Source organism: Geotrypetes seraphini, chromosome 6, assembly GCF_902459505.1.
Source record: "Geotrypetes seraphini chromosome 6, aGeoSer1.1, whole genome shotgun sequence".
NCBI lineage: Eukaryota > Metazoa > Chordata > Amphibia > Gymnophiona > Dermophiidae > Geotrypetes > Geotrypetes seraphini.
The window spans coordinates 163,249,415-163,276,722 of NC_047089.1; the positions used below are offsets into that span (position 1 = coordinate 163,249,415).

Genomic DNA, 27,308 nt, shown 5'->3' on the forward strand with positions numbered 1-27,308 from the left:
CCAAACCATGAGCAGAGCCGCCTCCTGCGCCACCTGAGTGCTCTTGGTGCCCCCCTGACGATTGACCTAAGCCACCGCCGTGGCATTGTCCGACAGCACTCTGACCGACTTGCCCAGCAACAGGGAGTGGAAAACCAACAGCGCCAGACGGACCGCTCTGGTCTCCAACACGTTGATCGACCAGGCGGCCTCCTCCGCGGACCAGGTGCCCTGAGCTGAGTGACCCAAACACTGAGCCCCCCAACCCAGGAGACTCGCATCCGTCAGGAGCACCGTCCACTGCGGGAGATCCAGACCCACCCCCTGAACTAGGTGAGGGGTCTGGAGCCACCAACGCAGACTGCAGCGCGCCAAGCCTCGCAGGGGGACCGGAACATCCATCCCGTGCCTCTGGGGAGACCACCTCCGGAGCAGAGCATACTGGAGAGGACGCATGTGGGCCCGCGCCCACCTCACCACGTCCAGGGACGCCGCCATCGACCCCAAGACCCGGAGGAAATCTCGCGCCCGAGGACACCGGGACGCCAAAAGCAGGCGAATCTGAGATTGCAATTTGCTCACCCGGCCCTCTGGGAGGAAGACCCTCCCCAAGGAGGTGTCGAACAGCACCCCTAGGTACTCCAGACGCTGAGCCGGGACCAACCGACTCTTGGAAAGGTTGACCACCCAGCCCAGCGACCGGAGAAACTCCACCACCCGAGCAGTAACCCGGGAGCTTTCCTGCAACGACTTTGCCCGAATTAACCAGTCGTCCAGGTAGGGGTGTACCAGGATGCCCTCCGACCGCAAGGCTGCCGCGACGACCACCATCACCTTGGTGAACGTCCGAGGAGCCGTGGCCAGCCCAAAGGGAAGCGCACAGAACTGAAAGTGCCGACCCAAGATCGCAAAGCGCAGGAAACGCTGATGAGAGGCCCGAATGGGAACATGCAAGTAGGCCTCCGTCAGATCGAGAGAAGTGAGAAACTCCCCCGGCTGAACCGCCAGAATGACCGACCGCAGAGTTTCCATACGGAAAGAGGGAATCTTGAGAGCCCTGTTGACCCCTTTCAAATCGAGGATGGGCCGAAAGGTCCCCTCCTTCTTGGGCACCACAAAGTAAATGGAGTACCTGCCCGTGCCCCACTCCAGAGGGGGCACCGGAACAACTGCCCTGAGATCTAGCAAGCGCTGAAGGGTCTGGCGAAAAGCCTGCGTCTTCCCCGGAGTCTGACATGGAGAAGCGAGGAAAAAAATCCGGCAGAGAGTGGGCGAACTCCAGGGCATAACCATCCCGCACCACCTCCAGGACCCACTGATCGGACGTGATCTCGGCCCATTTGGGGAAAAATTCACGCAGCCGGGCCCCCACCGGAACCAAAGGGGGCGCCGGCAAGGCGTCATTGTGCAAGACGGGAAGCGGGGGAACCGGCGGAGGGATTCCCTGCCCCCCGACGGGCCCCCCGAAAGGGCTGCATGCGCTGGAAGAACCGACCCCGGGAAAATCCCGGAGACTGGAAAGAAGCAGCCCCACGCCCAGAGCGATACTTGCGAAAATCCCGCAAACGCCCCCGGGCCGCACCCCCCCGAGACGCCGGACGGGCACGGTCCTCCGGCAGACGGGGAACTTTCGAGTCCGACAAAGTCTGAATCAACTTATCCAAGTCCTCTCCAAACAAAAACGACCCCCGAAAGGGAAATTTAGTAAGCTTAGCTTTGGACGCAGCATCCGCCGCCCAAGCGCGCAGCCACAACACACGCCTTGCGGCCACGCCAAAAGCCATAGACTTAGCCGAGATCCGCACCAAGTCATATAGAGCATCTGAGAGGAATGAGGCCGCCATCTCAATCTTCGCTACCTCCTGATCCACCAGAGACCAGTCGTCAGACTCTCGATCCAAGACCCGCTCCGCCCATCGAAACACGGCGCGAGCGACCAGTCCCCCACAAATAGCCGCCTGGACCCCAAAGGCAGAGACCTGAAAATTTTGCTTAAGGATGCTCTCCAATTTGCGCTCCTCAGAGTCCCGCAAGGCAGAACCGCCCTCAACAGGCACGGTATGCCGCTTGGAAATTGCCGAGACCACCGCATCCACGACTGGCGAAGCTAACGTAGCCCGATCCCCTTCCGGAATGGGATACAGGCGAGCCATGCTGCGCGCCAGCCGAAACGGCGTCTCCGGCGTTTTCCACTGCTCCAGAATAATATCCCGAATATCCTGATGCATAGGAAAAGAGCGGGAAACGGAACGGATCCCCCGTAACAGGGGGTCCCCCACACGCGGAGTCTCCGGCGGCGCGTCCTCAAAACGCAAAACCGAAGAAACCTGCTGAATAAGGTCAGGCAGCTCATCTTTCTGAAAAAGGCGCACCACGGACGCCTCGTCACTGGAGAACGGGAAATCCGACAACCCGCCGCCAGCTTCCGTCCCCTCCAGAGAGTCCTGGAACTCCTCAGAAGGGTCCAGGTCCTCCTCCAGACCGACCCGTTCCTCCGACCACAAATTCTCGTCCCACGACACCCGCGGACGCTTGGACAAGGGAGGCGGCGGAGGGGACGTCACGCCAGACGAAAGAGGCAAAGCCGCAGGGAGCGCGGAGGAAAACCCACCCCCCGAAACCCCCTGGGCGCAACCGGGACCCCCAGCCGCCTGAAAATAGGCTCTGCATAAAGAAAAGAAAAATCCAGGAGAAAAACCCCCCGAGGGTCCCAAGGGACTCCCTGCCACAGCAGGGGACCCAGCAGAACCTTGCCCCTGCATAGTCAAAACAGGGGGAAGGTCACCTGAGGTGGAAGACAAAATGGAGGGGCCAGACAGAGAAGATGGCGGTTTTCCCGCCAAAAAAGCTCCCTCCATAGCCTGAAGCGGCTGAGAAACCTGAATAGTCTCAGCCGCTAAAGCAGGCAAGCCGGCATCAGCTGTCAAAAAATCAGCTGAGAGGGAATCCTTCGGGGAATCCCTCCGTGGGCGGTTGTGGAAGACCGGGCTTCCCCACTGCTCCAAGCCGACTCGCGAGGCACCATCGGCGGGGAGCTCTGGGCGCCTGCAGCCGCTGCCGACGGAGCTCCACCACCTCACCGACCCAAACCGCCGAGTTCAGGCCGGCCGCGAGTGCCTCGCGGCTGGACTAAAATTGTGTCCTACTCCCCCGGAGAAGGGCACAATTGCTCCATACGCGACCTAGCTATAAAAAAGTGCTGGTTACATGAAAAAATACAGTAAAATACAGTTTTCTTAAAGGGAAACAACCCTTCAGACCAGCACTACCTCAGGATTTTTTTTTTTTTTTTTTACAGAACAGACTCCACAGGCTCTCGAAGCAATATGCCTTGCTTGACTTAGGGGGCAAGGCTTACTGCTGAGGCTCCTCTAAAAAAATGTGGGGAGGTGGAGGAAGTGGGGGAAGGGACCCCGCTCGTGACCCGCCGGGTTTAACACCCCCGAGGTCGGACGAACCCCCAAACAGAGTCCGCCCAAGCTCCGTCCGGCTAAAAACAGGGACAATAAACCCCCTAAACAAATTCCAACAGCCCTACCAAGGGAGATGGGTACAGATCACTCAACACCTGCTGGAGACTGAAAGAAGACTGAGGGAAATAGAGAGGAGGGGCTAGGATATACTGTCCCAAAGTTTTGTTTTCAGTCTCCACCTGCTGGTCATGATTAGATATATACCCATTCGTAAAGTTAACCTCTACTGGTCTGGAGAGTGCTAAAGAAGCTTCCTGACTGGCTCCCACAAATTCTCACGAGAATTCCAAAGCTATAGAATCAAAGGAACTAGACACATCCAGTGAAACCAAACAAAATTCTTGATTATCCATTCCTCGTCTAATCTGATCTACTGTTGATATAAGTAATGTTTCAACTCCCAGTGCAACATCTAAAGACATACTGAAAGCAATCTAATCTACTTTATCTATATGCTCCTCTTAATTGTCATAACATTGCTTTTTCAATAACTTTTGCAATCAATGGAATATGCTGTTTCAAGTTTTCATAGGATTTTATATACCGCCTATCAAGGTTATCTAAGCGGTTTTACAATCAAGTACTCAAGCAATTTCCCAATCTGTCCCGGTGGGCTCACAATCTATCTAACGTACCTGGGGCTGTGGAGGATTAAGTGACTTGCCCAGGATCACTAGGAGCAGTGCGGGGTTTGAACCCACAACCCCAGGGTGCTGAGGCTGTAGCTTCAACCACTGCGCCACACACTCCTCCAGCTGTCAGCAACTGCCGGCAGAACCAGGCATACAAAGTTAACGGAGACGCTTCCCAACAAAATGACAGCTGTAACTGCTTCACCATATGCTGACTAGGGAAAGAGATTTATCCAATTCTTTCATTTCAATTATACTGTCTGAGTATATGATTTGCCCCCCCCAAAAAAAAAAAAAAAAAAAAATATATATATATATATATATATTTTTTTTTTTTTTCATTTATTTATTTCCTCAAATACCCCACCCCCACCGAAGTCAATATCTCTAGATGAATTAATTTTGTACATATGACAGCAAAGAACTTCACACCAAGATATGGCACATTGAAGTAATGATAGGGAAAACTACTTTTAAAAGCATGCAAGTATGATGCACCAGCACAACAAACATTTTCCAGGTAATGTGGACTTGAATATAGCAGTGGCTATAAATAGTATTTTTCTGTGTAAGCCTGCTTTGTTGAATGTATAAGCAGCTCAAGTTTTAAAAAGTAATTTTAACAAAAACAGCCTTGAACGGAAATTACCTGGCATGTCTCCAACCTAGCCCTTCTGGGCCACAATTGTTTTTTCTCATTTCCACAGCCTGTAACTGCATAATATATGGATCTTTCCTCTACAAGGTATATTTTCAGGACAAAAGATGATATATTTTACTTGGAATGGAAAATTAAATTACCTTTGTCAACCTTTCTTCTCCCCCTATCCTGAGCTAACTTTGAGGCCAAAGACTTAAAGTGTTTTCTTTATTTTAGGAAGACCCTCCCAGCCCCTTCCTGAATTGTGGATTGAGAACACTGCAGTCTCTCCTTTAGGGACTACTATCTGGCCAGGTATCAACTTTAAAAGGGTGGAGCATATGTATTCCAGTTCATCTGAAACTCCAGACTGCTCACTTAACACATTTTCCATATTAATACCTTGGCTTAGATTTCAGGCAAAATTAATAACTAGGAAATCTACTCGTTACATTTTAACATCAGTATATCCTTAGCTCAAAGGAAGACCACCACAAATTTATTTTTAACATCATTATTATAAATGGATATTATCACTCACCTTAAGAGACTAATATCAGAAACAGCACCCGTTTTTAAAAAAATATGGTTCTACAATATCAAGAACACTGCTTCTGATGTCACATCAAATATGTAACTCTTGCATGGACATCAGAAGTCAAGCTCACAGTATCGCAGTACTGTTAAAATGACAATTGCAACAATGAAAAAAGTTACCGTAACAAGATTTGCTTTTGAAAAAGTATTTTTATTTGAATTTAGCTCATTTATTTCAGTAGTAGTTCAAGGCAAAATTATATGCAAGTACAACAGCTATTTCCCCATCTCCAGAAGGCTTACACAGTGTAACACCTAGAGTTACGAGTATGCACTAATGTATTACTGCACAATTTACTGGTAGCACACATTAATAATTTTAGCTCTTAAGATTGTTCCTGAGGCAATGGATGGATAAGTAACTTGCCCAAGGTAAGAATCAGGCGGATTTAAACCCTGGCTTCCCTAATTCTCAGCCTCTGACCATTAGGCTACTCTTTCAAATTTCACAACCCTTTATTCTGGAGGTTAATATATGTAATAAAACAAATGAACTCTCATACATCTAAAGCATTCATCTTAATATGCTTATTTTTATTTTGATGTCTGTATTACATATTTGGTAGTACTAATTTTAATATGAACCATTAATGTTCTGTTTTACTATTACCGTATTTTCACGTAGATAACGCACACCCATGTAAAACGCGCACAAGGGTATAGCGCGCGGGAAACCGAAATATATGTAAATAAAAATTTTGTATACCGCGCACACCCGTATACCGCGCATGCTGCCCGACTCTCCCGTCGCCGCCCGACTCTCCTTTCGCCCGCCCTGACTCTCCTCTGGCCACCCCGACTCTTTCACCCGCGCCGACTCTCCTCTCCCCCTTGAAGTCCTGTCCCCACCCTGAAAGCCTGATGCCCCCCCCCCGACGTCCGATTCACCCCCCCCCGCAGGACCGCTCGCACCCCCACCCAGAAGGACCGCTCGCACGCACCCGCACCCCCACCCTGAAGGACCGCTCGCACCCCCACTGCCTCCCGCCCCCCCCCCCATTATGTAGAAGCTCCTACCGGTGTCCTGCTGCTTCCTCTTGGCGGTCCCGCCCTTTCTCTGATGTCAAGCCCTCTTGCCCCGCCGACTCCCCGACACGATCGGGGCAAGAGGGAGCTCAAGCCCTCTTGCCCCAGCCAACCGCGGCACCCCCGACACGATCGGGGCAAAAAGGAGCCCAAGCCCTCCTGCCCCGCCGACTCCCCAACTCCCCGACAATATCGGGCCAGGAGGGAGCCCAAGCCCTACTGGCTCTGGCGACCCCCCCCCGCTAGTTGTTCGGGTCAGGAGGGAGCCCAAACCCTCCTGGCCACGGCGACCCCCTACCCCCACCCCGCACTACATTACGGGCAGAAGGGATCCCAGGCCCTCCTGCCCTCGACGCAAGCCCCCTTCCCCCCAACGACCGCCCCCCCAGCCGACCCGCGACCCCCTTGGCCGACCCCCACGACACCCCCACCCCCCTTCCCCGTACCTTTGTGTAGTTGGCCGGACAGACGGGAGCCAAACCCCCTGTCCGGCAGGCAGCCAACGACGGAATGAGGCCGGATTGGCCCATCCGTCCCAAAGCTCCGCCTACTGGTGGGGCCTAAGGCGCATGGGCCAATCAGAATAGGCCCGGGAGCCTTAGGTCCCTCCTGGGGGTGGGGCCTGAGGCACATGGGCCCAACCCGACCATGTGCCCAAGGCCCCGCCCCCAGGAGGGACCTAAGGCGCCCGGGCCTATTCTGATTGGCCCAGGCGCCTTAGGCCCCACCAGTAGGCGGAGCTTTGGGACGGATGGGCCAATCCGGCCTCATTCCATCGTTGGCTGCCTGCCGGACAGGCGGGTTTGGCTCCCGTCTGTCCGGCCAACTACACAAAGGTACGGGAAAGGGGGGTGGGGGTGTCGTGGGGGTCGGCCAGGGGGGTCGCGGGTCATCTGGAGGGGCGGTCGGAGGTTCTTGGGAGGCGGAGGTCGTTGGGGGGATGGGGGTTTGCGTCAAGGGCAGGAGGGCCTGGGATCCCTTCTGCCCGTAACGTAGTGTGGGGTGGGGGTAGGGGGTCGCCGTGGCCAGGAGGGTTTGGGCTCCCTCCTGGCCCGATATTGTCGGGGAGTTGGGGAGTCGGCAGGACAAGAGGGCTTGGGCTCCCTTTTGCCCCAATCGTGTCGGGGAGTCGGGGGGGCAAGAGGGCTTGAGCTACCTCTTGCCCCGATCGTGTCGGGGGTGCCGCGGTTGGCTGGGGAAAGAAGGCTTGAGCTCCCTCTTGCCCCGATCATGTCGGGGAGTCAGCGGGGCAAGAAGGCTTGACGTCAGAGAAAGGGCGGGACCGCCGGAAGAGGAAGCAGCGCAGGCGCAGGGCTCACAGAAGGGCCGGGACCGCCAAGAGGAAGCAATAGGACACTGGTAGGAGCTTCTACATGATGGGGGAGTCTGGAGGCTGTGGGGGTGCGAGCGGTCCTTCGGGCTGGGGGTGCGGGTGCGGGTGGGAGTGCGTGCGAGCGGTCCTTCGGGGTGCAGGTGCGTGCGAGCGGTCTTTCGGGGTGGGGGTGCGAGCGGTCCTGCGGGGGGGTGAATCGGACGTCGGGGGGGGGGGAAACTATGTAAAAAAAAATTTTGTACAACACGCTCACGCGTATAACGCGCAAGGTTATGCACGGTTTGTAAAAATCGTGTATAACGCGCGCGTTATATGCGTGAAAATACGGTACAAGCTTTTATCCAAGTATAAGAGTAGGAAAGAGCAGAGTAAGAGAATATATGCTAAAAACTAGCAGTCTGTGGCAACAATGCTTATATAAGAAACAAACTTTGAAAAACGTAGATTGGGCTGACCCAAAAAAAACCGCACAAAACTGTTCTTACTTTTCACATTAAACTAGAACACATTAATTACTAATCACCGTATAAATCCTTAACCTCATCCATGTCCTAAAATACAATGTTCCACCAATCTAGCCTCTCACCCTGTCTTATATGGCAATAAAAGAATATAGTGTACCAAATACTATAGCAGTGGAAATACTTAACCTCAAGGCTAAAATACAATGTTGGCATATCTGAAAACAATCTTGGTACTTACCTGCTGTTACTTTATTTAAAGCCACTAAGGAGTTCAGAACCTTATTAAAATTCTGTCCCTGATACAGGTCATTTGCATCAAAGGTCTGTAAAGCACAAAAAAAAGCAAGAAATTAGAAACAACACATAATTGAAAGCAAGGGTTATTTTCTCACAAATACTTTTAACCACATGCATATAGTTTCTAACAAACAAATCTAAATATATAAAAATGAAATTGAAATTAACCTTCATGGTGAATCCTGTTGCAACAGAACTCTCTTCACCAAACTCAATATGAACAAAGAATAACAGGATGCTACAACTCTTAAGTTTCCTGTTGTTCTGGGAACTGATTTTTACTGGCAAATTCTAGGACATACTGCTTAGAGCAGTGGTCTCAAACTCGAACCCTTAGTGGGGCCACATTTTGGATTTGTAGTACTTGGAGGGCCGCAGAAAAAAATAGTTAATGTCTTATTAAAGAAATCTTTCCTTTAACAGTTAAAGGAAAGATTTATAAACTATAAAGAGTTTTACTTTATGCAAAATTGTCATTAACTATTTTTTCTGCGGCCCTCCAAGTACTCTATTTTTTCTGCAGCCCTCACATTTAAAGTTTAATATCTTTCCTTTCTCAAAACTGACACATTTCAATCACTATATTGAAAATAAAATAATCAAGGTAACGGCGGAATAGAAATCACTAATGTAATGTAATGTAATTTTCCCTACCTTTGTTGTCTGGTGACTTTAGTTTTCTGTGCATTTAACTATGTTTCCAGGGTCTTATTGTCCTTTGACTGGTTTTCTCTCCATCTTGACTTTCTGCCTTGCATCCATCTTTGGCATTAACTGCTTTCTTTTCAAAATCTACATTTCCATGTCTTACCTTCCCTTCTGTCTCTCTCTTCTTCTGTCCCTATTTCCATGGTCTGACATCTCTTTCTTTCCTTTCTCTCCCTCCTTCTTCCTTCCTTTCCCCTGGTCTGGCATCTGTCTCCTTCCCTCCCTCAACTTTTTATTTCTTTCACCCTGCCCTCTTCTTTCTTTCTCTATCTCTCCATGCCACCTTTCTTTCTGTCTTTCTCTCTCCTTGCCCCTTTCTGTCTGTGTCCCGTCTCCCTTCTTTCTTTCTGTCTCCCTGTTCGCCCTTTCTTTCTTTACTTCTCCCTGCCCTCCCCCAAGCCACTACCATCGGGGAACAGGCCGCCACCGCCGCAATCGGGGAACAGGCCAGCACCCGAGGTCTTACTTCTCCCTGCCCTCCCCCAAGCCACTACCATCGGGGAACAAGCCGCCACAGCCACAATCGGGGAACAGGTCGCGCCGAGGTTTTAACTCTCCCTGCTTATCTTCCCCAGTGCAAGGCCGACCAATTCTCGTCACCCGACGTCAATTCTAACATCGGGGAGGGACTTCCGGGCCAGCCAGGCAGCGATTGGTTGGCCCGGAACTTCCTCCCCGACGTTAGAATTGACGTCGAGTGGCAAGAATTGGTCGTCTCCGAGCTGGGGAAGTTAAACAGGGAGAGTTAAGACCTCGGCGCGGCCTGTTCCCCGATTGCGGCAGTGGCGGCCTGTTCCCCGATAGTAGTGGCTTGGGGGAGGGCAGGGAGAAGTAAGACCTCGGGCGCTGGCCTGTTCTCCGATTGCGGTGGCTTGGGGAGGGCAGTTGGAAGGGAAGTAGATTGGAGACCCCTGCTTTAGTCGAGGACAGATTGCGGGCCGCAAAATAGTCCCTGGGGCCGCATGCGGCCCATGGGCCGCGTGTTTCAGACCGCTGGCTTAGAGCCTTCCCCAACACACTCAAACACTCATGCATTGCTGGCCTTAGAACTGTGCAAGCAGGGCAGGTCAATTTTCTGGGGTGCCATGCAATGAGGAGTGTCTCCAAGCAGAGATTACATGTTCTCTTTCGTGTGTATGACTGAACAGAATCCCTTCAATAGAGCTTAGGTCATTTAAACCCAGGCCTTGGAAAACATTTTGAAATACAGCAGGAATCTGTGCTACTGCTACTATCAACTCTCCTCTTATCTGTGGCACTCCTGTAAGCATTTTCAAAATTCAGGGCCTGCCTGTGCATTTTAAGTACAATGGAACACCGATTATCTGAACTAACCTCGGCAGAGGGTAGTCTGGATAATTAAAAATCTGGATGACTGGACATTAATATTTTTTCTTTTGGTTTGTAATAATTGTAAAAAAAAAAAAAAAAATACCATCGGCACACACACACCTCCCCCCCCCCAAGAATAGGCAGCATTTCCCCTCCCTCCCTGAACATGCTAAACCAACCCCCTCCTAGACCCAGAAGGAAGATCCCAGGCCTACTTTGTTTCCCTGTTGGTCTAGCGGCACACACTGGGGCATGAGCGATTCCTACTCGCTCCTGCCCATGCTCTTTCAATGACAAAAATATCTGCCAAGACTTCCAGGGGCAGTCTCACAAGGCTATAAGTAGCCTCACAAGACTACTGCTGGAAGTCTCGGCAGCTATTTTCATCACAAGACCGCCCAATGCAATTCAGATAATTGGACTTCCAGATAATCCAGCATTCTACTGTATACCCTGGCCTCAGGGTCAGTATGGCAAAAGAGAAGCAGCAGCAGAACATAAGAATTGCCATCTCCGGATCAGACCCTGGGTCCATCAAGTCTAGTGATCCGCACACGTGGAGGCCCCGCCAGGTATACCCTGGCATAGTTTTAGTCCCCATATCACTGTATGCTTCTCAAGGGAGATGTGCATCTAATTTACCCTTACCCGTATCACTCTAAGCCACTCTTAAGGAGATGTGCATCTAGTTTACCCTTAAATCCTAGAACGGTGGATTCTGCAATTAAACTAAACTAAACCTTAAGTTTGTATACCGCATCATCTCCACAGAAGTGGAGCTCGACACGGTTTACAGGAATTAATATAGAAAGGAACCCCAATGGAAAGAAGAAGGGCTTAGTAAAAAAGAAAGAAAGAAGGGACTTAGTATAATGGAGGGAGGGAGTAGTTACATTTTAGAGAAAAGCCAAGTTTTCAAATGTTTCCGGAAGCGTTGGAGGGAGGTCGAACTCCGAAGAGGGGCAGTAAAGCTGTTCCACAGCTCGGTGATCTTGAATAGGAGGGATGTCCCAAGTTTTGCTGTATGGGATATGCCTTTTAAAGAGGGGAAGGATAGTTTGAATTTTTGAGTGGATCTGGTGGAGCATTCCAGGTGTCCACCACTCACTGTGTGAAAAAGAACTTCCTGATATTTGTAGTAGCAGCTCTGTCAACAAACAGGTAATCTGCCCGTGGAGAAGGCACAGGGGAACATGGGTGATGGGCAGATAAGGTGATAACAGCACTGTGTAGGCAAGAGGGACCTGCTAAGCAGAAAGCATGCTGGGAATAGAGTTTAAAAGCAGAAGAGTTTATGCTGCTTTTAAAAGTATAAACAACATAGTTATAAACAGTAGTACATGACAGTAGATAAAAACCTGCATGGTCCAGGTTGTAGCCAAACCCCCAATTTTTGGGTGGGCAGAGGATCCCATCTCTCCCTCGCCCACTCAAGCAAGGCGATCCAATCCAACCCTCCCCCCACTGCTGCTCCCAACTTTTCCAAGAGCTGATCTTCACTGGCAGTGACCAGCCTGATTGATACACACAGCTCATACCAGCCCCACACTCTTCTTTCTGATGCAACTTCCTGTTTCCGCAAAGGTGGAGTGTGTCAGAAGGAAGGCTATGGGATCAGTGCAAGCAGCATGTATCAGACTGCTCACTACTGGTGAAGACTGGTCCTTTAAAAAGTACCCAGGAGAAGAGGTTTGGGAAGTTTATAGCTGGCAAAGCTTGGAGATCCCCACCAGCTACCTTACAGATGTGCTGCCACCGGGTGAGCCTGAGCCCAAAGAGGGTGAGCCTGGGTCCACCCAGGACCACATGTGGCAGCACCACTGGTATGGGCCATCCAGTCTGCCCAACAAGATAAACTACATATGCATGCTTGATCTTGATTTCTTCTAGCCATGGTGAGGGCACAGACCACAAAAATCTGCCCAGAACTGACACTGCTTCTCAATTATTAGTGTTGCCATCTAATCATGCTAAGCTTATTTGGTTTTATGCCTTCCATACAGGGTTCCTTTGTATTTATCCCATACATTTTTGAACTCTTGTTACTGTTTTTATCTTCACCACCTCCCGCAGGAGGGCATTCCAGGCATCTACCACACTCTCTGTGAAAAAGTACTTCCTGATGTTATTCTTGAATCGACCCCCCCCCCCCCCTGCAATCTAAACTCATGTCCTCTATTTCAGTGTTCTTCAACCTTTTTACACCTATGGACCGGCGGAAATAAAATAATTATTTAGTGGACCGGCAAACTAATAAGACTGAAATTTTTAAAAAACCCATTGCCGCCTTGTCCTCGCGAGCTCGGTCCCGTTAACCATCTGATCCCATCCGCACAAGCCTCAAATAGTTATGATTTTATACTGAACATATTTTATTAAAGTATAAAAAGAAACAATATTCTGTACAATTGTCATTTTATAAATATAAATAATACAGGGCAAGGATCAACAAAACCCCCGTCTCCCCTCCCCTTCACAAATATCCCCTCTACTATCAAGAAAACTGAATAAGCCAAATTATTACAGAATGCTACACAAATATCATGCTAACAGAATACCGCAGTCACACATGACAGGAATGGTGTTAGGGGGAGTGCAACTAGGGCAACTGCCTCCTGGTCAGAGAAAGCCCTAAGCCAGCTGGAAGCTAAAGACGCACTGCCTGGGCTTTGCACTCCCCAGTTATGTCTAACATCAGCTCTAGCAGGATACATATTTTAAATCTGATATATTCTAATCACAAGATAGAAATAAAATTATTTTTTTCTACCTTTTGTCGTCTCTGGTTTCTGCTTTCATCGTCTTTTCACTCTCTTCCATCCAGCGTCTGCCCTCTGTCTCTTCAATCCAGCATCTGCCTCTTCCATCCACTGTCTGCCCTCTACCCCTACCCCTCCCCCTCCCATATGGTATCTGCGTTCTTTCTATGCCCCTCTCTCCTACACCAGATCTAGCATCTTTGTCCCTCTTTCCTTATTTTTCATCTGACCCCCCTTCCCAGCATCAATCTCTCTCTACCTTGTCATTCCTCTGTCTCTCCCCTTTCCCTCATCTGATCTCTCCATTCCATCCTGACTCCTTCCCCTCCTCTAATCTCCCTGCCAGCTGTTTCCTTCCAATGTTCCAGCAGTACCTTCTCCCTTTCTTCCTCCCCTTATCCAACAGTAACTCTCTTCCCTTTCCCTTCCCCTTCTCCCCTGTCAGCAGTAGCCCCTTCCCTTCCCTTGTCCAGGAGTACCCCTTCTCCCTTTCCTCCTCCCCTTATCCAACAGTAATTCTCATCCCTTCCCTTTCCCTTCTTCCCTGTCAGCAGTAGCCTCTTCCCCTACCTTGTCCAGGAGTACCCCTTCTCCATTCCCTCTCCAGCAAATGTTCCCTGTATGCTAGCAGCAGCTCTGTGTGCTTTTAACTTCGGCACACAGCTGCCCCTAAGCAGTATTTTAGCGCGGTTTCATGAGGCAGCCTCGGGGCCTTTGGTAGGCCGGCCCGCTTCGATGATGCGATGTGGGCCAGCCTACCAAAGGCCCCGAGGCTGCCTCATGAAACCACGCTAAAATACTGCCTAGGGGCAGCTGTGTGCCGAAGTTAAAAGCACACAGACCTGCCGCTGCTTTTCTGGGGGTGCAGAGAAGTCGGTGGTGGCAGGCAGGAGTGCTGGCATAGTGACGGCAACAGGAATTTGCACATCAGCTGACGCCGGCACCTTTTGCTGCGGCAGTGTCCTGAATCCTTCGCGGACCGGCAAAAATTTTTTGCGGACCGGCGGTTGAAGAACTGTGCTCTAGTTTGACCACTGTCTCTCCTCTAGAAAAAGTTTGTTTGTACATTAATACCTCTAAAATATTAGAATGTCTGTATCATATCACCCCTGACTCTCCTTTCCTCCAGGGTGATCATCAAGTCTCTCTTCATACTTCTTGCGGCACAAACCCCATACCATTTTCATTGCTTTTCTTTAAACTTCAGCAAGTGGATAAAAACAAATCAGTGGAAAAGAGATGGCCAAGGGGGATATATCGGACTACTTGAATCTAGGTTTACCTACAAAACAGTAGATATACTTCCTATTTCAGTTAAATTACAATCTTCTTATATGTTTCATAAGAATCTTAAAACATAATTATTTCTGAGATTGTGTAATTGGATTCTAATGATTAATAATTTTACAGTTATCTAAAGATCAGATTATTATATTGTACTGAATTGTTCTCTCTTTTTGTTAACCTTTTTGAACCCTAATCTATCTATATATATAAAATCGGAGGTATGTATGTGTGTATGTATGTGTGTATGTGCCGTGATCACGCAAAAACGGCTTGACCAATTTGAATGAAACTTGGTATGCAGATCCCTCACTACCTGGGATGATATGTTCTGGGGGTCTCGCGGCCCACCTGCACACATGGGCGGAGCTACAAACAGAAAATCAGATTTCACCCATTCATGTCAATGGAAAAAATGTAAAAAGCTGCCATTCTCACAGTAATTCAAAAACGGCTTGACCGATTTGAACGAAACTTGGTATGCAGATCCCTCACTACCTGGGGTGATATGTTCTGGGGGTCTCGCGGCCCACCTGCACACATGGGCAGAGCTACAAACATAAAATCAGATTTCACCCATTCATGTCAATGGAAAAAATGTAAAAAGCTGCCATTCTCACAGTAATTCAAAAACGGCTTGACCGATTTGAACGAAACTTGGTATGCAGATCCCTCACTACCTGGGGTGATATGTTCTGGGGGTCTCGCGGCCCACCTGCACACATGGGCGGAGCTACAAACAGAAAATCAGATTTCACCCATTCATCTCAATGGAAAATATGTAAAAAGCTGCCATTCTCACAGTAATTCAAAAACGGCTTGACCGATTTGAACGAAACTTGGTATACAGATCCCTCACTACCTGGGGTGATATGTTCTGGGGGTCTCGCGGCCCACAACTCTATGTTGCTTGCTCAAGGGTGGGTTCACCCAATAATTTATATGTTCTTGCTCCAGGAGGTGAAACTAAAATTGTTGTTTATAATCACGTTTTGCGTTAGTTGTATTGTATTCATTTTGTCAAATATTTCACATTATAATTTGAATATTGTACTTTTTATTAAGCTGTAAAAAAATAATTTCATTCACCACTATAAAGTATCTTTATTTGAATCCATTTACAGTGTTATTGCTATAATTAAATACCCGTGCAACGTCGGGGCATCAGCTATGGTATATAAAATGCAGATCAGATTAGATTAGGTCTAAAAAATCCTGAGTGGTATAGAACTGGTAAAAGTGAATCGACTTTTTACTTTTTCAAGAAGCATAAAGGTTAAGGGATGTTCAATGAAACTATATGGATTTTTTTAATAAGTTTTCCAAAGAAAATAATCAGGCTGAACGCCTAAAATGGCTCATAACAAATACACAAATAATAAAGGGCACAATCAATGTACAACAGACACAATTAGGGAGCCAAAATGGAAAGAAAAAGAAGAATTAAGTAGAATTAAATCCTTTCTAACCGCCTCTTTTACTAAGCCTGATAGCACAGGCTGAAGTGTTAAATGCTCCAACACCCATAGGGATTGAATGTGCATCAGAGCATTTGCCGCGCAGCACTCGCTCCCACGGCTTAGTAAAAGGGGGTCTAAATTAAGAAAATACAAAGAAAAGGAAGATTTTGGAGTAACATTCTACTAGTGATAATACATAGAGAAATAAACTGGTCCTAAGGGAGAGGAAACAGAAATCAGAACCTGGAAATACTTTTAAAATAAGAGAAAATATTTCTTTCACTCAAAGAATAGTTAAAGCTCTGAAACTCATTGCCAGAGGATGTGGTAATAGCAATTAGTTTATCTGGGTTTAAAAAAAGGTTTCCACAAGGGATCTAAGACAATTCATCACGGTCATTTCATTGCTAAATTGGCCACGATGAATCATCCATGGCAGCACCTGACCAAAGTAGGAGCATCCCTACATATCTCCCAATTCCCCAAGGTGGAAGTGCCCCCCCTCACCTCGCTTACCTCTTGAAATGTTCACCAGCGTGAGCAGCATCTTCCACTTCCTGCTCGCAACAGCCTCAGCTCCCCTCTGATATGATGTCTTGGTCCCACGACTAGGAAGTGATGTCAGAAGGGAGCCAAAGCCAGCTGAGCAGGGGGTGAAAGATAGTGCTGCCCGATTTTTGTAAAAAACCGGACTCACCGATTCAGCCCCGATTCAAGTTAATTCTTTTTTTCACCACCAGCTGCCGGACTCGTTCCCATCTAATGTAACTTTCGGTTTTGCGAAACCGGAAATTACATCAGAAGAAACAAAAGGACGTGGGAGTGTCGAGGGGGGAGCGAGTAGACCTTGTGCAGCGGACCTCGGAAGCAAAGGGTAACCGGCAGGAGGGCTGAGAATCGGCGGCAGGGAGGGCTGAGAATCGGCAGGGGGGGCTGAGGGCTGAGAACTGGCAGGAGGACTGAGGGCTGAGAATCGGCAGGGGGGCTGGTGAGTCTTGGGGCTGGGGATGGAAGCTGGGAATTGGCAGGGGAGCTGGTGAGTCTTGGAGGCTGGGGATGGAAGCTGGGAATCGGCAGGGGGGCTGGTGAGTCTTGGGGGCTGGGGATGGAAGCTGGGAATCGGCAGGGGGGCTGGTGAGTCTTGGGGCCTGGGGATGGAAGCTAGGAATTGGCAGGGGGCTGGTGAGTTTTGGGGGCTGGAGATGGAAGCTGGGAATCAGCAGGGGGGCTGGTGAGTCTTAGGGGCTGGGGATGGAAGCTGGGAATCGGCAGGGCGGCTGGTGAGTCTTGGGGGGCTGGGGATGAAAGCTGGGAATCGGCAGGAGGGCTGGTGAGTCTTGGGGACTGGGGATGGAAGCTGGGAATCGGCAGGGGGGCTGGTGAGTCTTGGGGGCTGGGGATGGAAGCAGAGAATCGGGCAGGGGGACTGGGGAAGCTGAGAATCGAGCAGGGGGCTGGGGAAGCTGAGAATCGGGCAGGGGAGCTGGGGAAAATTAGAATCAGGCTGGGGAAGCTGAGAATCGGGCTGCCCGATTCACGATTCGAATCAATTTACCACGACAAAAAAATCAGCCTCCCGATTCGTTGACTGACCCTCCCCCCTCACCCCTAAAGCAGGAGCAGCAGCGCTGCCTCTTGCTGGCCTGCCGCTCCTGCTTTAGAGAGCGAGTGGGGAGGGTCAGTCGGGAAGTGGCTTTCCCGCATCAATTTACCTAATTTCAGCAGCCTGCCCTGCCGAAGATCGCTGGCTCTAGCAATCTTTGCAAGCTGCCATACGTCTTCCAAGTTGTCTTCTCTCTGCCGTGGTCCTGCCCCTTCTCTGACATCAGAGGAGGGGCGGGACCATGGCAGAGAGAAGACAACTCAGATGACGTATGGCAGCTTGCAAAGATCGCTAGAGCCAGCGATCTTCGGCAGGGCAGGCTGCTGAAATTAGGTAAATTGAATGCACAGGCCTTCAGGGGGGTGCAGACGTTCAGGGGAGGAGGCCTTGGTGTAGAAGTAAACCGGAGGGAAGGGGGGTTTCAAAGAGACGTGCATATGCCGGACTTTGGGGGGAAGAAATAAGGAGAGGGAGAGAGATGGTGGACAATGGGATTTAGAGATGAAAGTTACAGAAAAGGAGAGATACTGGATGAAAGGGTAGTTGAGAAAAGGTGGATCTGTAGATGGAGATGAAAAAAAGGAAAGATGCCAGACCTCCAGGGGAGAGAAGGGAAATGGATGGGGAGGACAGAGATGGCAGATGGATGGTTAGCATGGAGAAAGAAGAAAGAAGGAGACCCTGGTAAGCAAGCTATCAGAAGACAGCCAGAGCCTGGGACCAACAAGATTTGAACAATGACCAGACAACAAAAGGTAGAAAAAATAATTTTATTTTCTGTTTTATGATTAGGACTATGAACCTGGCGATTCCAGCAGCATGTGCAGCAGTCTTCACACGCTGCTTCGGGCCCTTCTACTGCCCTGATTTGCTCTGCCGCGTCTCTGATGATGTCATCAGGGATGTGCCAGAGTAAATCAGGGCAGTAGAAGGACCCGAAGCAGCGTGTGAAGACCGCTGCACACGCTGCTGGAATTGCCAGGTTCGTAGTCGGGACCGCGGGAAGGGGGGGGCGGTAAGGGACTAAGGGAGCCGGACAGACCGCGGGAAGGGAAAGGGGGGTAGAGGAAACACTACTGCTGCTGCACAGGTAATTGGTGTGGGGGGAGGGAAATGGAGGGGGAGGGAATGCTTCTTTGGCTGCTGCACAGGGAAGTGGTGGGAGAGAAATGCTGTTGCATAGGAGGCAGGGAGAGAGACAGATAGATAGAAAGACAGACAGACTGACAGTGGGAGGAAGGGAGACAGAAAGAAAAGAAGAAAGACACAGGGGCAGGGAGATACACAGAAAGACAGACAGACAAAGGGGGCCAGGGACAGAGACAGACAGAAAGAAAGACAGCGGGAGGGAGAGAGAGACAGAAATAAAGACAGACAGACATATATTCTAGCACCCGTTAATGTAACGGGCTAAAATACTAGTCTCATAAGAATAGTCTTACTGGGCCAGACCAGTGGTCCATCTAGCCCAGTAGCCCGTCCTCACGGTGGCCAATCCAGGTCACTAGAACCTGGCAAAAAACCCCAAAAGTAGTAACATGCCATGCTATCAACCCCAGTAGCCCATCATCACAGTAGCTAATCCAAGTCACTAGTACCTGATAAAAACCCAAAGAGTAGCAACATTCCATGCTACTGATTCAGGACAAGCAGTGGCTTCCTCAATAACCAACTATGGACTTTTCCTTCAGGAAATTGTCCAAACCTTTCTTAAAACCAGCTAAGCCATTTATTCTTACCACAACCTCTGGAAATGAGTTTCAAAGCTTAACTATTCTGAGTGAAAAACTATTTCATCCTATTTGTTTTAAAAGTATTTCCCTGTAACTTCACCGAGTGTCCCCTAGTCTTTGTGGGAGGAGTGTGTGGCGAGGTGGTTGGATCTACAGCCTCAGCACCCTGGGATTGTGGGTTCAAACCCCATGCTGCTCCTTGTGACCTGGGCAAGTCACTCAGTCCTCCATAGCCCCAGGTACGTTAGATAGATTGTAAGCCCACTGGGACAGATAGGGAAAATGCTTGAGTACCTGATTGTAAAAACCACTTAGATAATTTTGATAGGCGGTATATAAAATCCTAATAAACTTGAAACTTGAAACTTAATTTTTGACGGAGTAAAAAGATCAATTCACTTGTACCCGTTCTACACCACTCAGGACTTTGTAGACTTCAATCATATCTCCCCTCAGCCATCTCTTTTCCAAGCTGAAGAGCCCTAACCTTTTCAGTCTTTCTTCATATGAGACAAGATCCATCCCCTTTATCATCTTTGTCACTCTTCTTTGAACATTTTCTAGTTCGGCTATATTTTTCTTGAGATAAGGCAACCAGTATTGAATGCAATACTCAAAGTGAGGTTGCACCATGGAGTGATACAAAGGCATTATAACATTTTTAATCTTGTTAACTATCCCTTTTTAACAATTCCTGGCATCTTGTTTGCTTTTTTGGCCGCCACCACACATTAGGCAGAAGTTTTTATCATATTGTTTACAATGATACCCAGATCTTGAGAACTAACCCCCAAAGGTGGAGCCTAGCATCTGGTAACTATGATTTGGGTTACTCTTCCCAATGTGCATCACTTTGCATTTGTCCACATTAAATTTCATCTGCCATTTGGATGCCCAGTCTTCCAATTTCCCAAGGTCTGCCTGCAATATTTCACAGTTTAGTGTCATCTGCAAATTTAATCAACCAACTCGTCGTTCCGATTTCAAGATCATTTATAAATAAGTTAAATAGAACCGGTCCCAGTATAGATGCCTGCAGCACTCCTCCTCCTTTGAGAAAAATGAAAAAATACGAGTAAGCCTGACTCCATTGCCGGGCAAAATAGTGGAAACGATCACCGGTAAGCCTAACTTCTGTGCCAGGCAAAATAGTGGAAACAATTTCCATGATTTTTTTATAATCGTTTCCACTATTTTGCCAGACAAACATGATTTAATGGGACAGTCAGCATGGGTTCAGCTAATAGATATCTTGCAATATAGGCTTCAAATCTATAAGCTGAGCATACTAAGTTTCCACATTTATCATAATTGACTCCTGTTTAAAACAATTTTAAGAGCAAATGAGAGTAAACTGTTTAAAGAGCATTCGTGATGATTAAGAATAGAATAAAACATATAGAACACAGAATTGAATATCTATAATTGATTATGCTACGAAGAGGTATAACCTTGCAAATGGTGGACTAAATAACTTTCTAATAAACATGAACAATCAAATACAGGAGGAAAAACTAGAATATAAGACCGGGGGGGAATATACATTTGCTCTGTCAGGATCTGTGCCAGGGCCCCCCCCCCCCACTCCCTCTGCTGCCAGGCTCTGCACTCAGCCCCTCTCACTCCCTGCCAGGCTCTGCACCCAGCCTCCCTCCCTCCCTGTCCTCCCAGGCTCTCCACCCTGTCTCCTCTCCAAACTCTGCAACCAGCCCTCCTCCCTCCCTGCCCTGAACCCTATCCCCGCTCTCTCCAGATGTCATACAGACCTCAACTAGGCCTGCCATATGACCTGGTGGGCCGGAACTGGAGGGTTCCCTCCAGTCTCCTGTCCCAGCTGACTGTCAAATTATTTTACCTCACTCCCACCTCCCCCTGAGCTGCTCCTTGAATGGCTGCTGCCAGTTCTCACAAATCCCGTGAGAACTAGTGGCAGCTATTCAGCAAGCGGCTCAGATCCGAATAAGAGTCCAAAAGGTTCATTCCTGCCCGGTATACCACTGGACCGCAAGAACTCGCAGCAGCCATTCAGAAGGGCTCAGCGTGGGGCAGGAGCACGGAAAGCTCGCTCCTGCCTGGTTCACTGCTAGACCACCAGGGATTCTAAAAGGTACGTGGGGGGAGGCGGGAGGGAGGTAAAAAAATTGTCAGAGTCAGCCAGGACAGGAGATGGGAGGGAGCCTTCCTGTTCCGGCCCTTCCTGTTTCGGTCATACAGCAGGTCAGCAGAGGCCTGCCAACAAGTCCAGGAGGGGGCAGGTAGGCACTGACCTGAATATAAGATGAGACCCTCATTTGGGGCCATTTTTTGTCCCAAAAATCTCATCTTATATTCGAGTATATACAGTAATCTAATAGGAGTCCAATAAGATCTGTGTGATAGAAAGAACATAGATTAAGATAGAGCAGAAAATATGGAAGAGCAAAATGTGAGAAGTCAGAAAGTGTCTCACTCCCCATCTTGGAAGGCATAATCTAGATCTTCTTCCCAACTGCTTCTTAGACCTTTTAACTTACTAAGGTTTAAAGATGTGAATAACTTGCAAAAAATAAGAGGATGAGTGGCCTACAGCATTGAATGGTTTACAATAGGATATCAGATTAGGAACCTCTTTCATATTATTAAAAGATATACCAGATTTTCTAGTTGATAATGTAAGATGCAATCATTTAAAAAACCAAGAATTGGGTAGATCAAAGTTTGTCTTTAAGTCAGCAAAAGTCTTCTAAGAAAGGGAGTTAACGAGAGCACCAATATCCCAGATACTTGATGTTTGTTATATGAACCAGGAAACATAGAATCACATATACTTCCGGTGGTCCAGGAAAATGGGAATGTGGAGATATACCTCCATCAGATCCAGGAAGGCTAGAAACTTCCCTGGCGCCACCAATACTATCACTGAGCGCACCGTCTCCATGCGGAAGCAAGGAACTTTCAGTGCTGCTTTGACCATCCTGAAATCCAGAATTGGTCTCCAATCATCAGATTCTTTCTTTGGAATGATGAAGTATATAGAGTACAGTATCTCCTAGAGCCGGAGTCTCACTATGGCACAGGTTCAATGGCCGCAATAGCCAACAGTATGTGGACTGTGGCCTGCACCTGAACCACCTTCTTGGGGTAGCCAGCAGGAGATTCCAGAAAATACGCGGTCAGAGGACAGAGAAGCTCCAATTTATAACCATCTCTAAGAACCTCCTGACCCAGCAGTTGGAAGCAATGGCCTGCCATTCCGCCAGAAAGGCCGACAACCACCTCCCGATGCGCAGAGGAGACATTGGCATGGCATCAGAACTGTTTCTTAGTGGAAGAAGTCGGCCGACTTGCCACAGACTACCGATGGTGAGACCCACTGAAGGAAAAATTATGTACTTACCTGTTAATTTTCTTTCCTTTAGAAGCAGCAGATGAATCCAGAGACAAGTGGGATAGCTCACATCGACCAGCAGGTGGAGATAGAGAAACTGATTAACAGGTGGTCTTATATACTGGTATTCCTCCTGTCCATTCAGTTATGCTCCTTGCCCAAGCATCCAGATATAGGAGAATGAGCATCACAAAAACTTCTTTCCAGTAGCGAAATTCAAACATCAAACTAAAGAACACAACTACCAACAATAACCCAACCGAAACTGGCACACAAACCACAGGCATACCGTACACAAAAAGGGTAGGGCTCTGGATTCATCTGCTGCTTCTAAAGGAAAGAAAATTAACAGGTAAGTACATAATTTTTCCTTCCTTAGCATAGCAGCAGATGAATCCAGAGACAAGTGGGATGTAGCAAAGCAAAACTCAAACCGGGTGGGAAGCCAATGCCGCCTCCGCAATAACCGAAGCGCCAAAACTAGCCTCCTCACGGGCTGCCACATCCAATCGGTAATGTTTCGAAAAGGTACTCCCAGAAGACCAAGTAGCCGCGCAGCAAATCTCCTCCAAGGAAAGGCCCCCGGACTCCGCCCAAGACGTGGCCAACGCTTGAGTCGAATGAGCACGCAGCTGCTCCGGCAACCGTTTCCCCGCTATCAAATAAGTTGAAGCAATCGTTTCTTTGACCCAACGAGCAATGGAAGCCTTAGATGCCGCCATACCCTTGTTCTTGCCCACGAACAACACGAACAGGTGATCCGACCGACGAAAGTCGTTAGTCACCCCCAAATAATGCAGAACAATCCGGCGGACATCCAGGAAATGCAAAGACGAGAAGCGCTCCCCCCAATCCTCCCGCCGAAAAGCCGGGAGGAACAAACACTGGTTCACATGAAAGGAAGAAACCACCTTAGGCAGAAAGGACGGCACCGTCCGAAAAGACACCCCAGCATCCGAAATGCGCAAAAAGGGATCCCTGCAAGATAGCGCCTGCAACTCCGACACCCGTCGAGCTGAAGCCATAGCCACCAAAAACACCGTCTTCAACGTGACATCTTTCAGAGTAGCAGTAGATAAAGGCTCAAAAGGTGCCGCCCGCAATCCCCCAAGGACAAGTTTAAGACTCCACGCGGGACAGGTACGTTTCACATGAGGCCGGATATGGTGAACCCCCTTGAAGAATCGAACCACGTCGGGCTGCGACGCGAGCGCAGAACCAGAGACCCGACCCCTGTAACAAGCAATGGCCGCCACTTGAACCTTCAGGGAATTATAGGCCAACCCTTTAGCAACGCCCTCCTGTAGAAAGGAAAGAATAGCCGACAGAGACGCCTGGAAGGGCGAAATACCCTGCCCCCTACACCAGGACTCAAAAACTCTCCAGACTCTAGCATAGGAGGCAGAGGTAGAAATCTTTTTAGCTTGAAGAAGAGTTGAAATAACCTGTTCCGAATAGCCCCTACGTCTCAGCCGCGACCGTTCAAGAGCCAGGCCGTAAGACCAAAGTGGGACGGATTTTCCATGGATATTGGACCCTGAGTTAGTAAGTCCGGAGTCACTGGGAACGTCAGACGATCGCCCGCCGACAGCTGTATCAGATCCGCGTACCACGGCCGACGCGGCCAATCCGAAGCCACCAGGATCACCCTGCCCTGAAAGCGAGAGATGCGGTGCAACACCCGACCTATCATCAGTCAAGGAGGAAATAATACAGAAGGCAACCCGGAGGCCACAGGAGGGCTAACGCGTCCACCCCCTCCGACTCCTGTTCCTTGCGTCTGTTGAAGTACTGAGGAAGCTTCGCATTGCGGGACGAGGCCATGAGATCCATCTCCGGAAGACCCCACCGTAGGACCAGCAGATCGAAATCCCGAGCGGACAGCTCCCATTCGCCTGGATCGAGAAGATTTCTGCTGAGAAAATCCGCCTGAACGTTTTCGTGACCCGCAATGTGTGCCGCTGAGAGAAGAGGAACATGTACCTCCGCCCATCAAAACAGAACCATCGCCTCTTCGGCCAACTGAGGACTCCGGGTACCCCCCTGGCGATTGATATACGCCACCGCCGTGACGCTGTCCGAAAAAACCCTGGTCGGACGGTCCTGAATCATGGACTGAAGCGCCAGAAGCGCAAGCCTGATCACCCTCAACTCCAGCATATTGATCGACCACTGGGCCTCCTCCGAGGACCAAACACCCTGCGTCGACGCCTGCAGGCACTGTGCTCCCCAGCCCAGAAGGCTGGCATCCGTCGTAATCACGACCCAATCCGGAGTCGCCAGCGGCATGCCCCAGAATAGATTGAAGTCGCTGAGCCACCACCGCATGCTGCGGGCCGCCTGAGGACTCCACTGTAGACGCCGATCGTAGTCCTGCAACACCGGGGACCACCGGGAAAGTAGAGACTTCTGCAACGGCCTCATGTGGAACCGGGCCCAGGGGACCACCTCCAGAGCCGCCACCATCGAGCCCAGAACCTGTACATAATCCCAAACCCGAGGCCTGGGCGAACTGAGAAGCAGATGAACCTGAGACTGTAACTTCTCTCCCCGGTCCCAGGGTAGAAACACCTTCCCCAGACAAGTGTCGAACCTCACTCCCAGATGCTCCAACGACTGGGACGGGGACAGAGAGCTCTTGGGAAAGTTGATGATCCACCCCAAAGACTGAAGGAGAGAGATCACTCTCTGAGTCACCGACAAACTCTCCCGCCTGGAAGAGGCGCGGATCAACCAGTCGTCCAAGTAAGGGTGCACACGAATTCCTTCTTTGCGCAGAAATGCTGCCACCACCACCATCACCTTTGAAAAGGTGCAGGGAGCCGTTGCAAGACCAAAGGGCATCGCCCGAAATTGATAATGCTGGCCTAGGATCGCAAACCGATGAAATCGTTGATGCGGAGGCCATATCGGAATGTGGAGGTACGCCTCCTTGAGATCGAGGGACGTGAGGAACTCCCCAGGTTTCACCGCTGCAATCACTGAGCGCACTGTCTCCATACGGAAATGGCGAACCCTGAGAAATTTGTTGACCCTTTTGAGATCCAGCACCGGTCTGAAAGACCCCCCTTTTTTGGGCACAATGAAGTAAATGGAATATCTGCCGAGACCCACCTCCTCCGGAGGCACCGGCACCACCGCCCCCAGATCCAGAAGCACTTGAAGAGTCAGGCGGACCGAGTCTCCCTTGGCCGCCCCATTGCACGGGGACACCAAGAAAGAATCGGCGACGGGAGAGGCGAATTCTAACTTGTAACCTTCTTGAATAATATCCAAAACCCACTGATCCGACGTGATCTTGGCCCACTCCGCCCAAAAGGCAGACAGCCGCCCCCACAAGGGAATGGCGGAGAGAGCCGAGACCCCGTCATTGTGGGGTGCGACTTGCTGGAGCACGGGCTGGCTGAGCTGATGGGGGTTTCGCCATACGAAAGGAACTCTTTTGCGGAAACCTAGGTCTCGAGGAAGTGAAGGAACCATAAGCGGGCTGAAAGGAGGGCTTACCAGGTCTATATCTCTTAACATCCCGGAAACGTGGTCTGGCCGCTAAGGATTTTAAAGGGGGCCTAGGCCTGTCTTCCGGTAAGCGCTGTGTTTTGGTATCACCAAAATCCTTCACCAATTTATCCAAATCTTCCCCAAACAACAAACGCCCTTTAAAAGGGAGTTTCACTAGCCGAAGTTTGGAGGCCGCATCCGCCGCCCAATTACGGAGCCATAAAGATCTGCGAGAAACCACCGAAAGAGACATCTGCTTCGCAGAAGCGCGAATAATATCATATAAGGCGTCCGCCAAATACGCTAGACCAGACTCCAAATCAGCCAGTTCCGAGGGAACAGAGCCCCCGGACTCCATCAAATTATCCGCCATCAGCTGAGACCATTGCAGACAAGCCCGCGCCGCATACGAACTGCAAATCGCGGCTTGTAAGGTAACTCCAGCCACTTCAAAGGACATTTTTAGTGAAGATTCAATCTTCCTATCCTGGACATCCTTCAGCGCAACACCTCCTTCAACCGGCAAGGTAGTCTTTTTGGTAACCGCGGCCACCAGCGCGTCGACCCTGGGTAACTTAAATCTCTCGAGTTCGTGCGGGGCCACAGGATACAAGAGCCGCATGGCTTTCGACACCCGTAGACTAGCTTCCGGAGTGTCCCATTGCGTCGCAATAAGCTCTTGCATGGCTTCATGCACTGGAAAGGACCTAGTCGGCTTACGCGTCCCCGCCATAAGGGGATTTGCGGACCCAGAAACTTGAGTATCCTCCTGAGAGATGTTTAATCCCTGCAACGCCTTAGAAATTAAAGAAGAAAGCTCTTCCCTGTGAAAAAGCCGGAGAGCGGAAGGATCATCCACGTCCCTACCCGGGGGTTCCTCCGCTTCCAAGTCCAGCACCTCACCTTCCTCCAGCGACTCAGGAAGGGTAAGAGAAAAAGGGGAGACAGGGTCAGGGTCCCCTTCGTCCACCGCCGCAAGCCTGCGCCTCTTCGCAACCTGAGACTTCACCGGAGGGGAAACAGTATTAACAGCAGCAGTACCAGTAAAACTATTAGTAGTAGTAGTAGTAGTGGAAGTAGAGGGAACAGGCAGCACAGGAAAATTCACAGGCACCGGTTGAAC

General features: G+C 49.6%; 1 protein-coding gene across 9 annotated transcripts in view; it reads right to left on the bottom strand.

Annotated features, from left to right (window-relative positions):
- The window catches only part of ARHGEF7 (Rho guanine nucleotide exchange factor 7), a 460,949-nt gene that overhangs the window by 390,539 nt on the left and 43,102 nt on the right, over positions 1–27,308 (bottom strand). For all 9 annotated transcript variants that reach the window (XR_004539809.1, XR_004539810.1, XM_033948005.1 and 6 more), the window contains exon 3: positions 8,383–8,467. Coding sequence is in view for 6 of the 9 variants with exons in the window: in XM_033948005.1 (XP_033803896.1) it covers positions 8,383–8,467 (85 nt within the window). In the remaining 3 variants the exon portion in view is untranslated. The remainder of the gene's footprint in view (positions 1–8,382; positions 8,468–27,308) is intronic.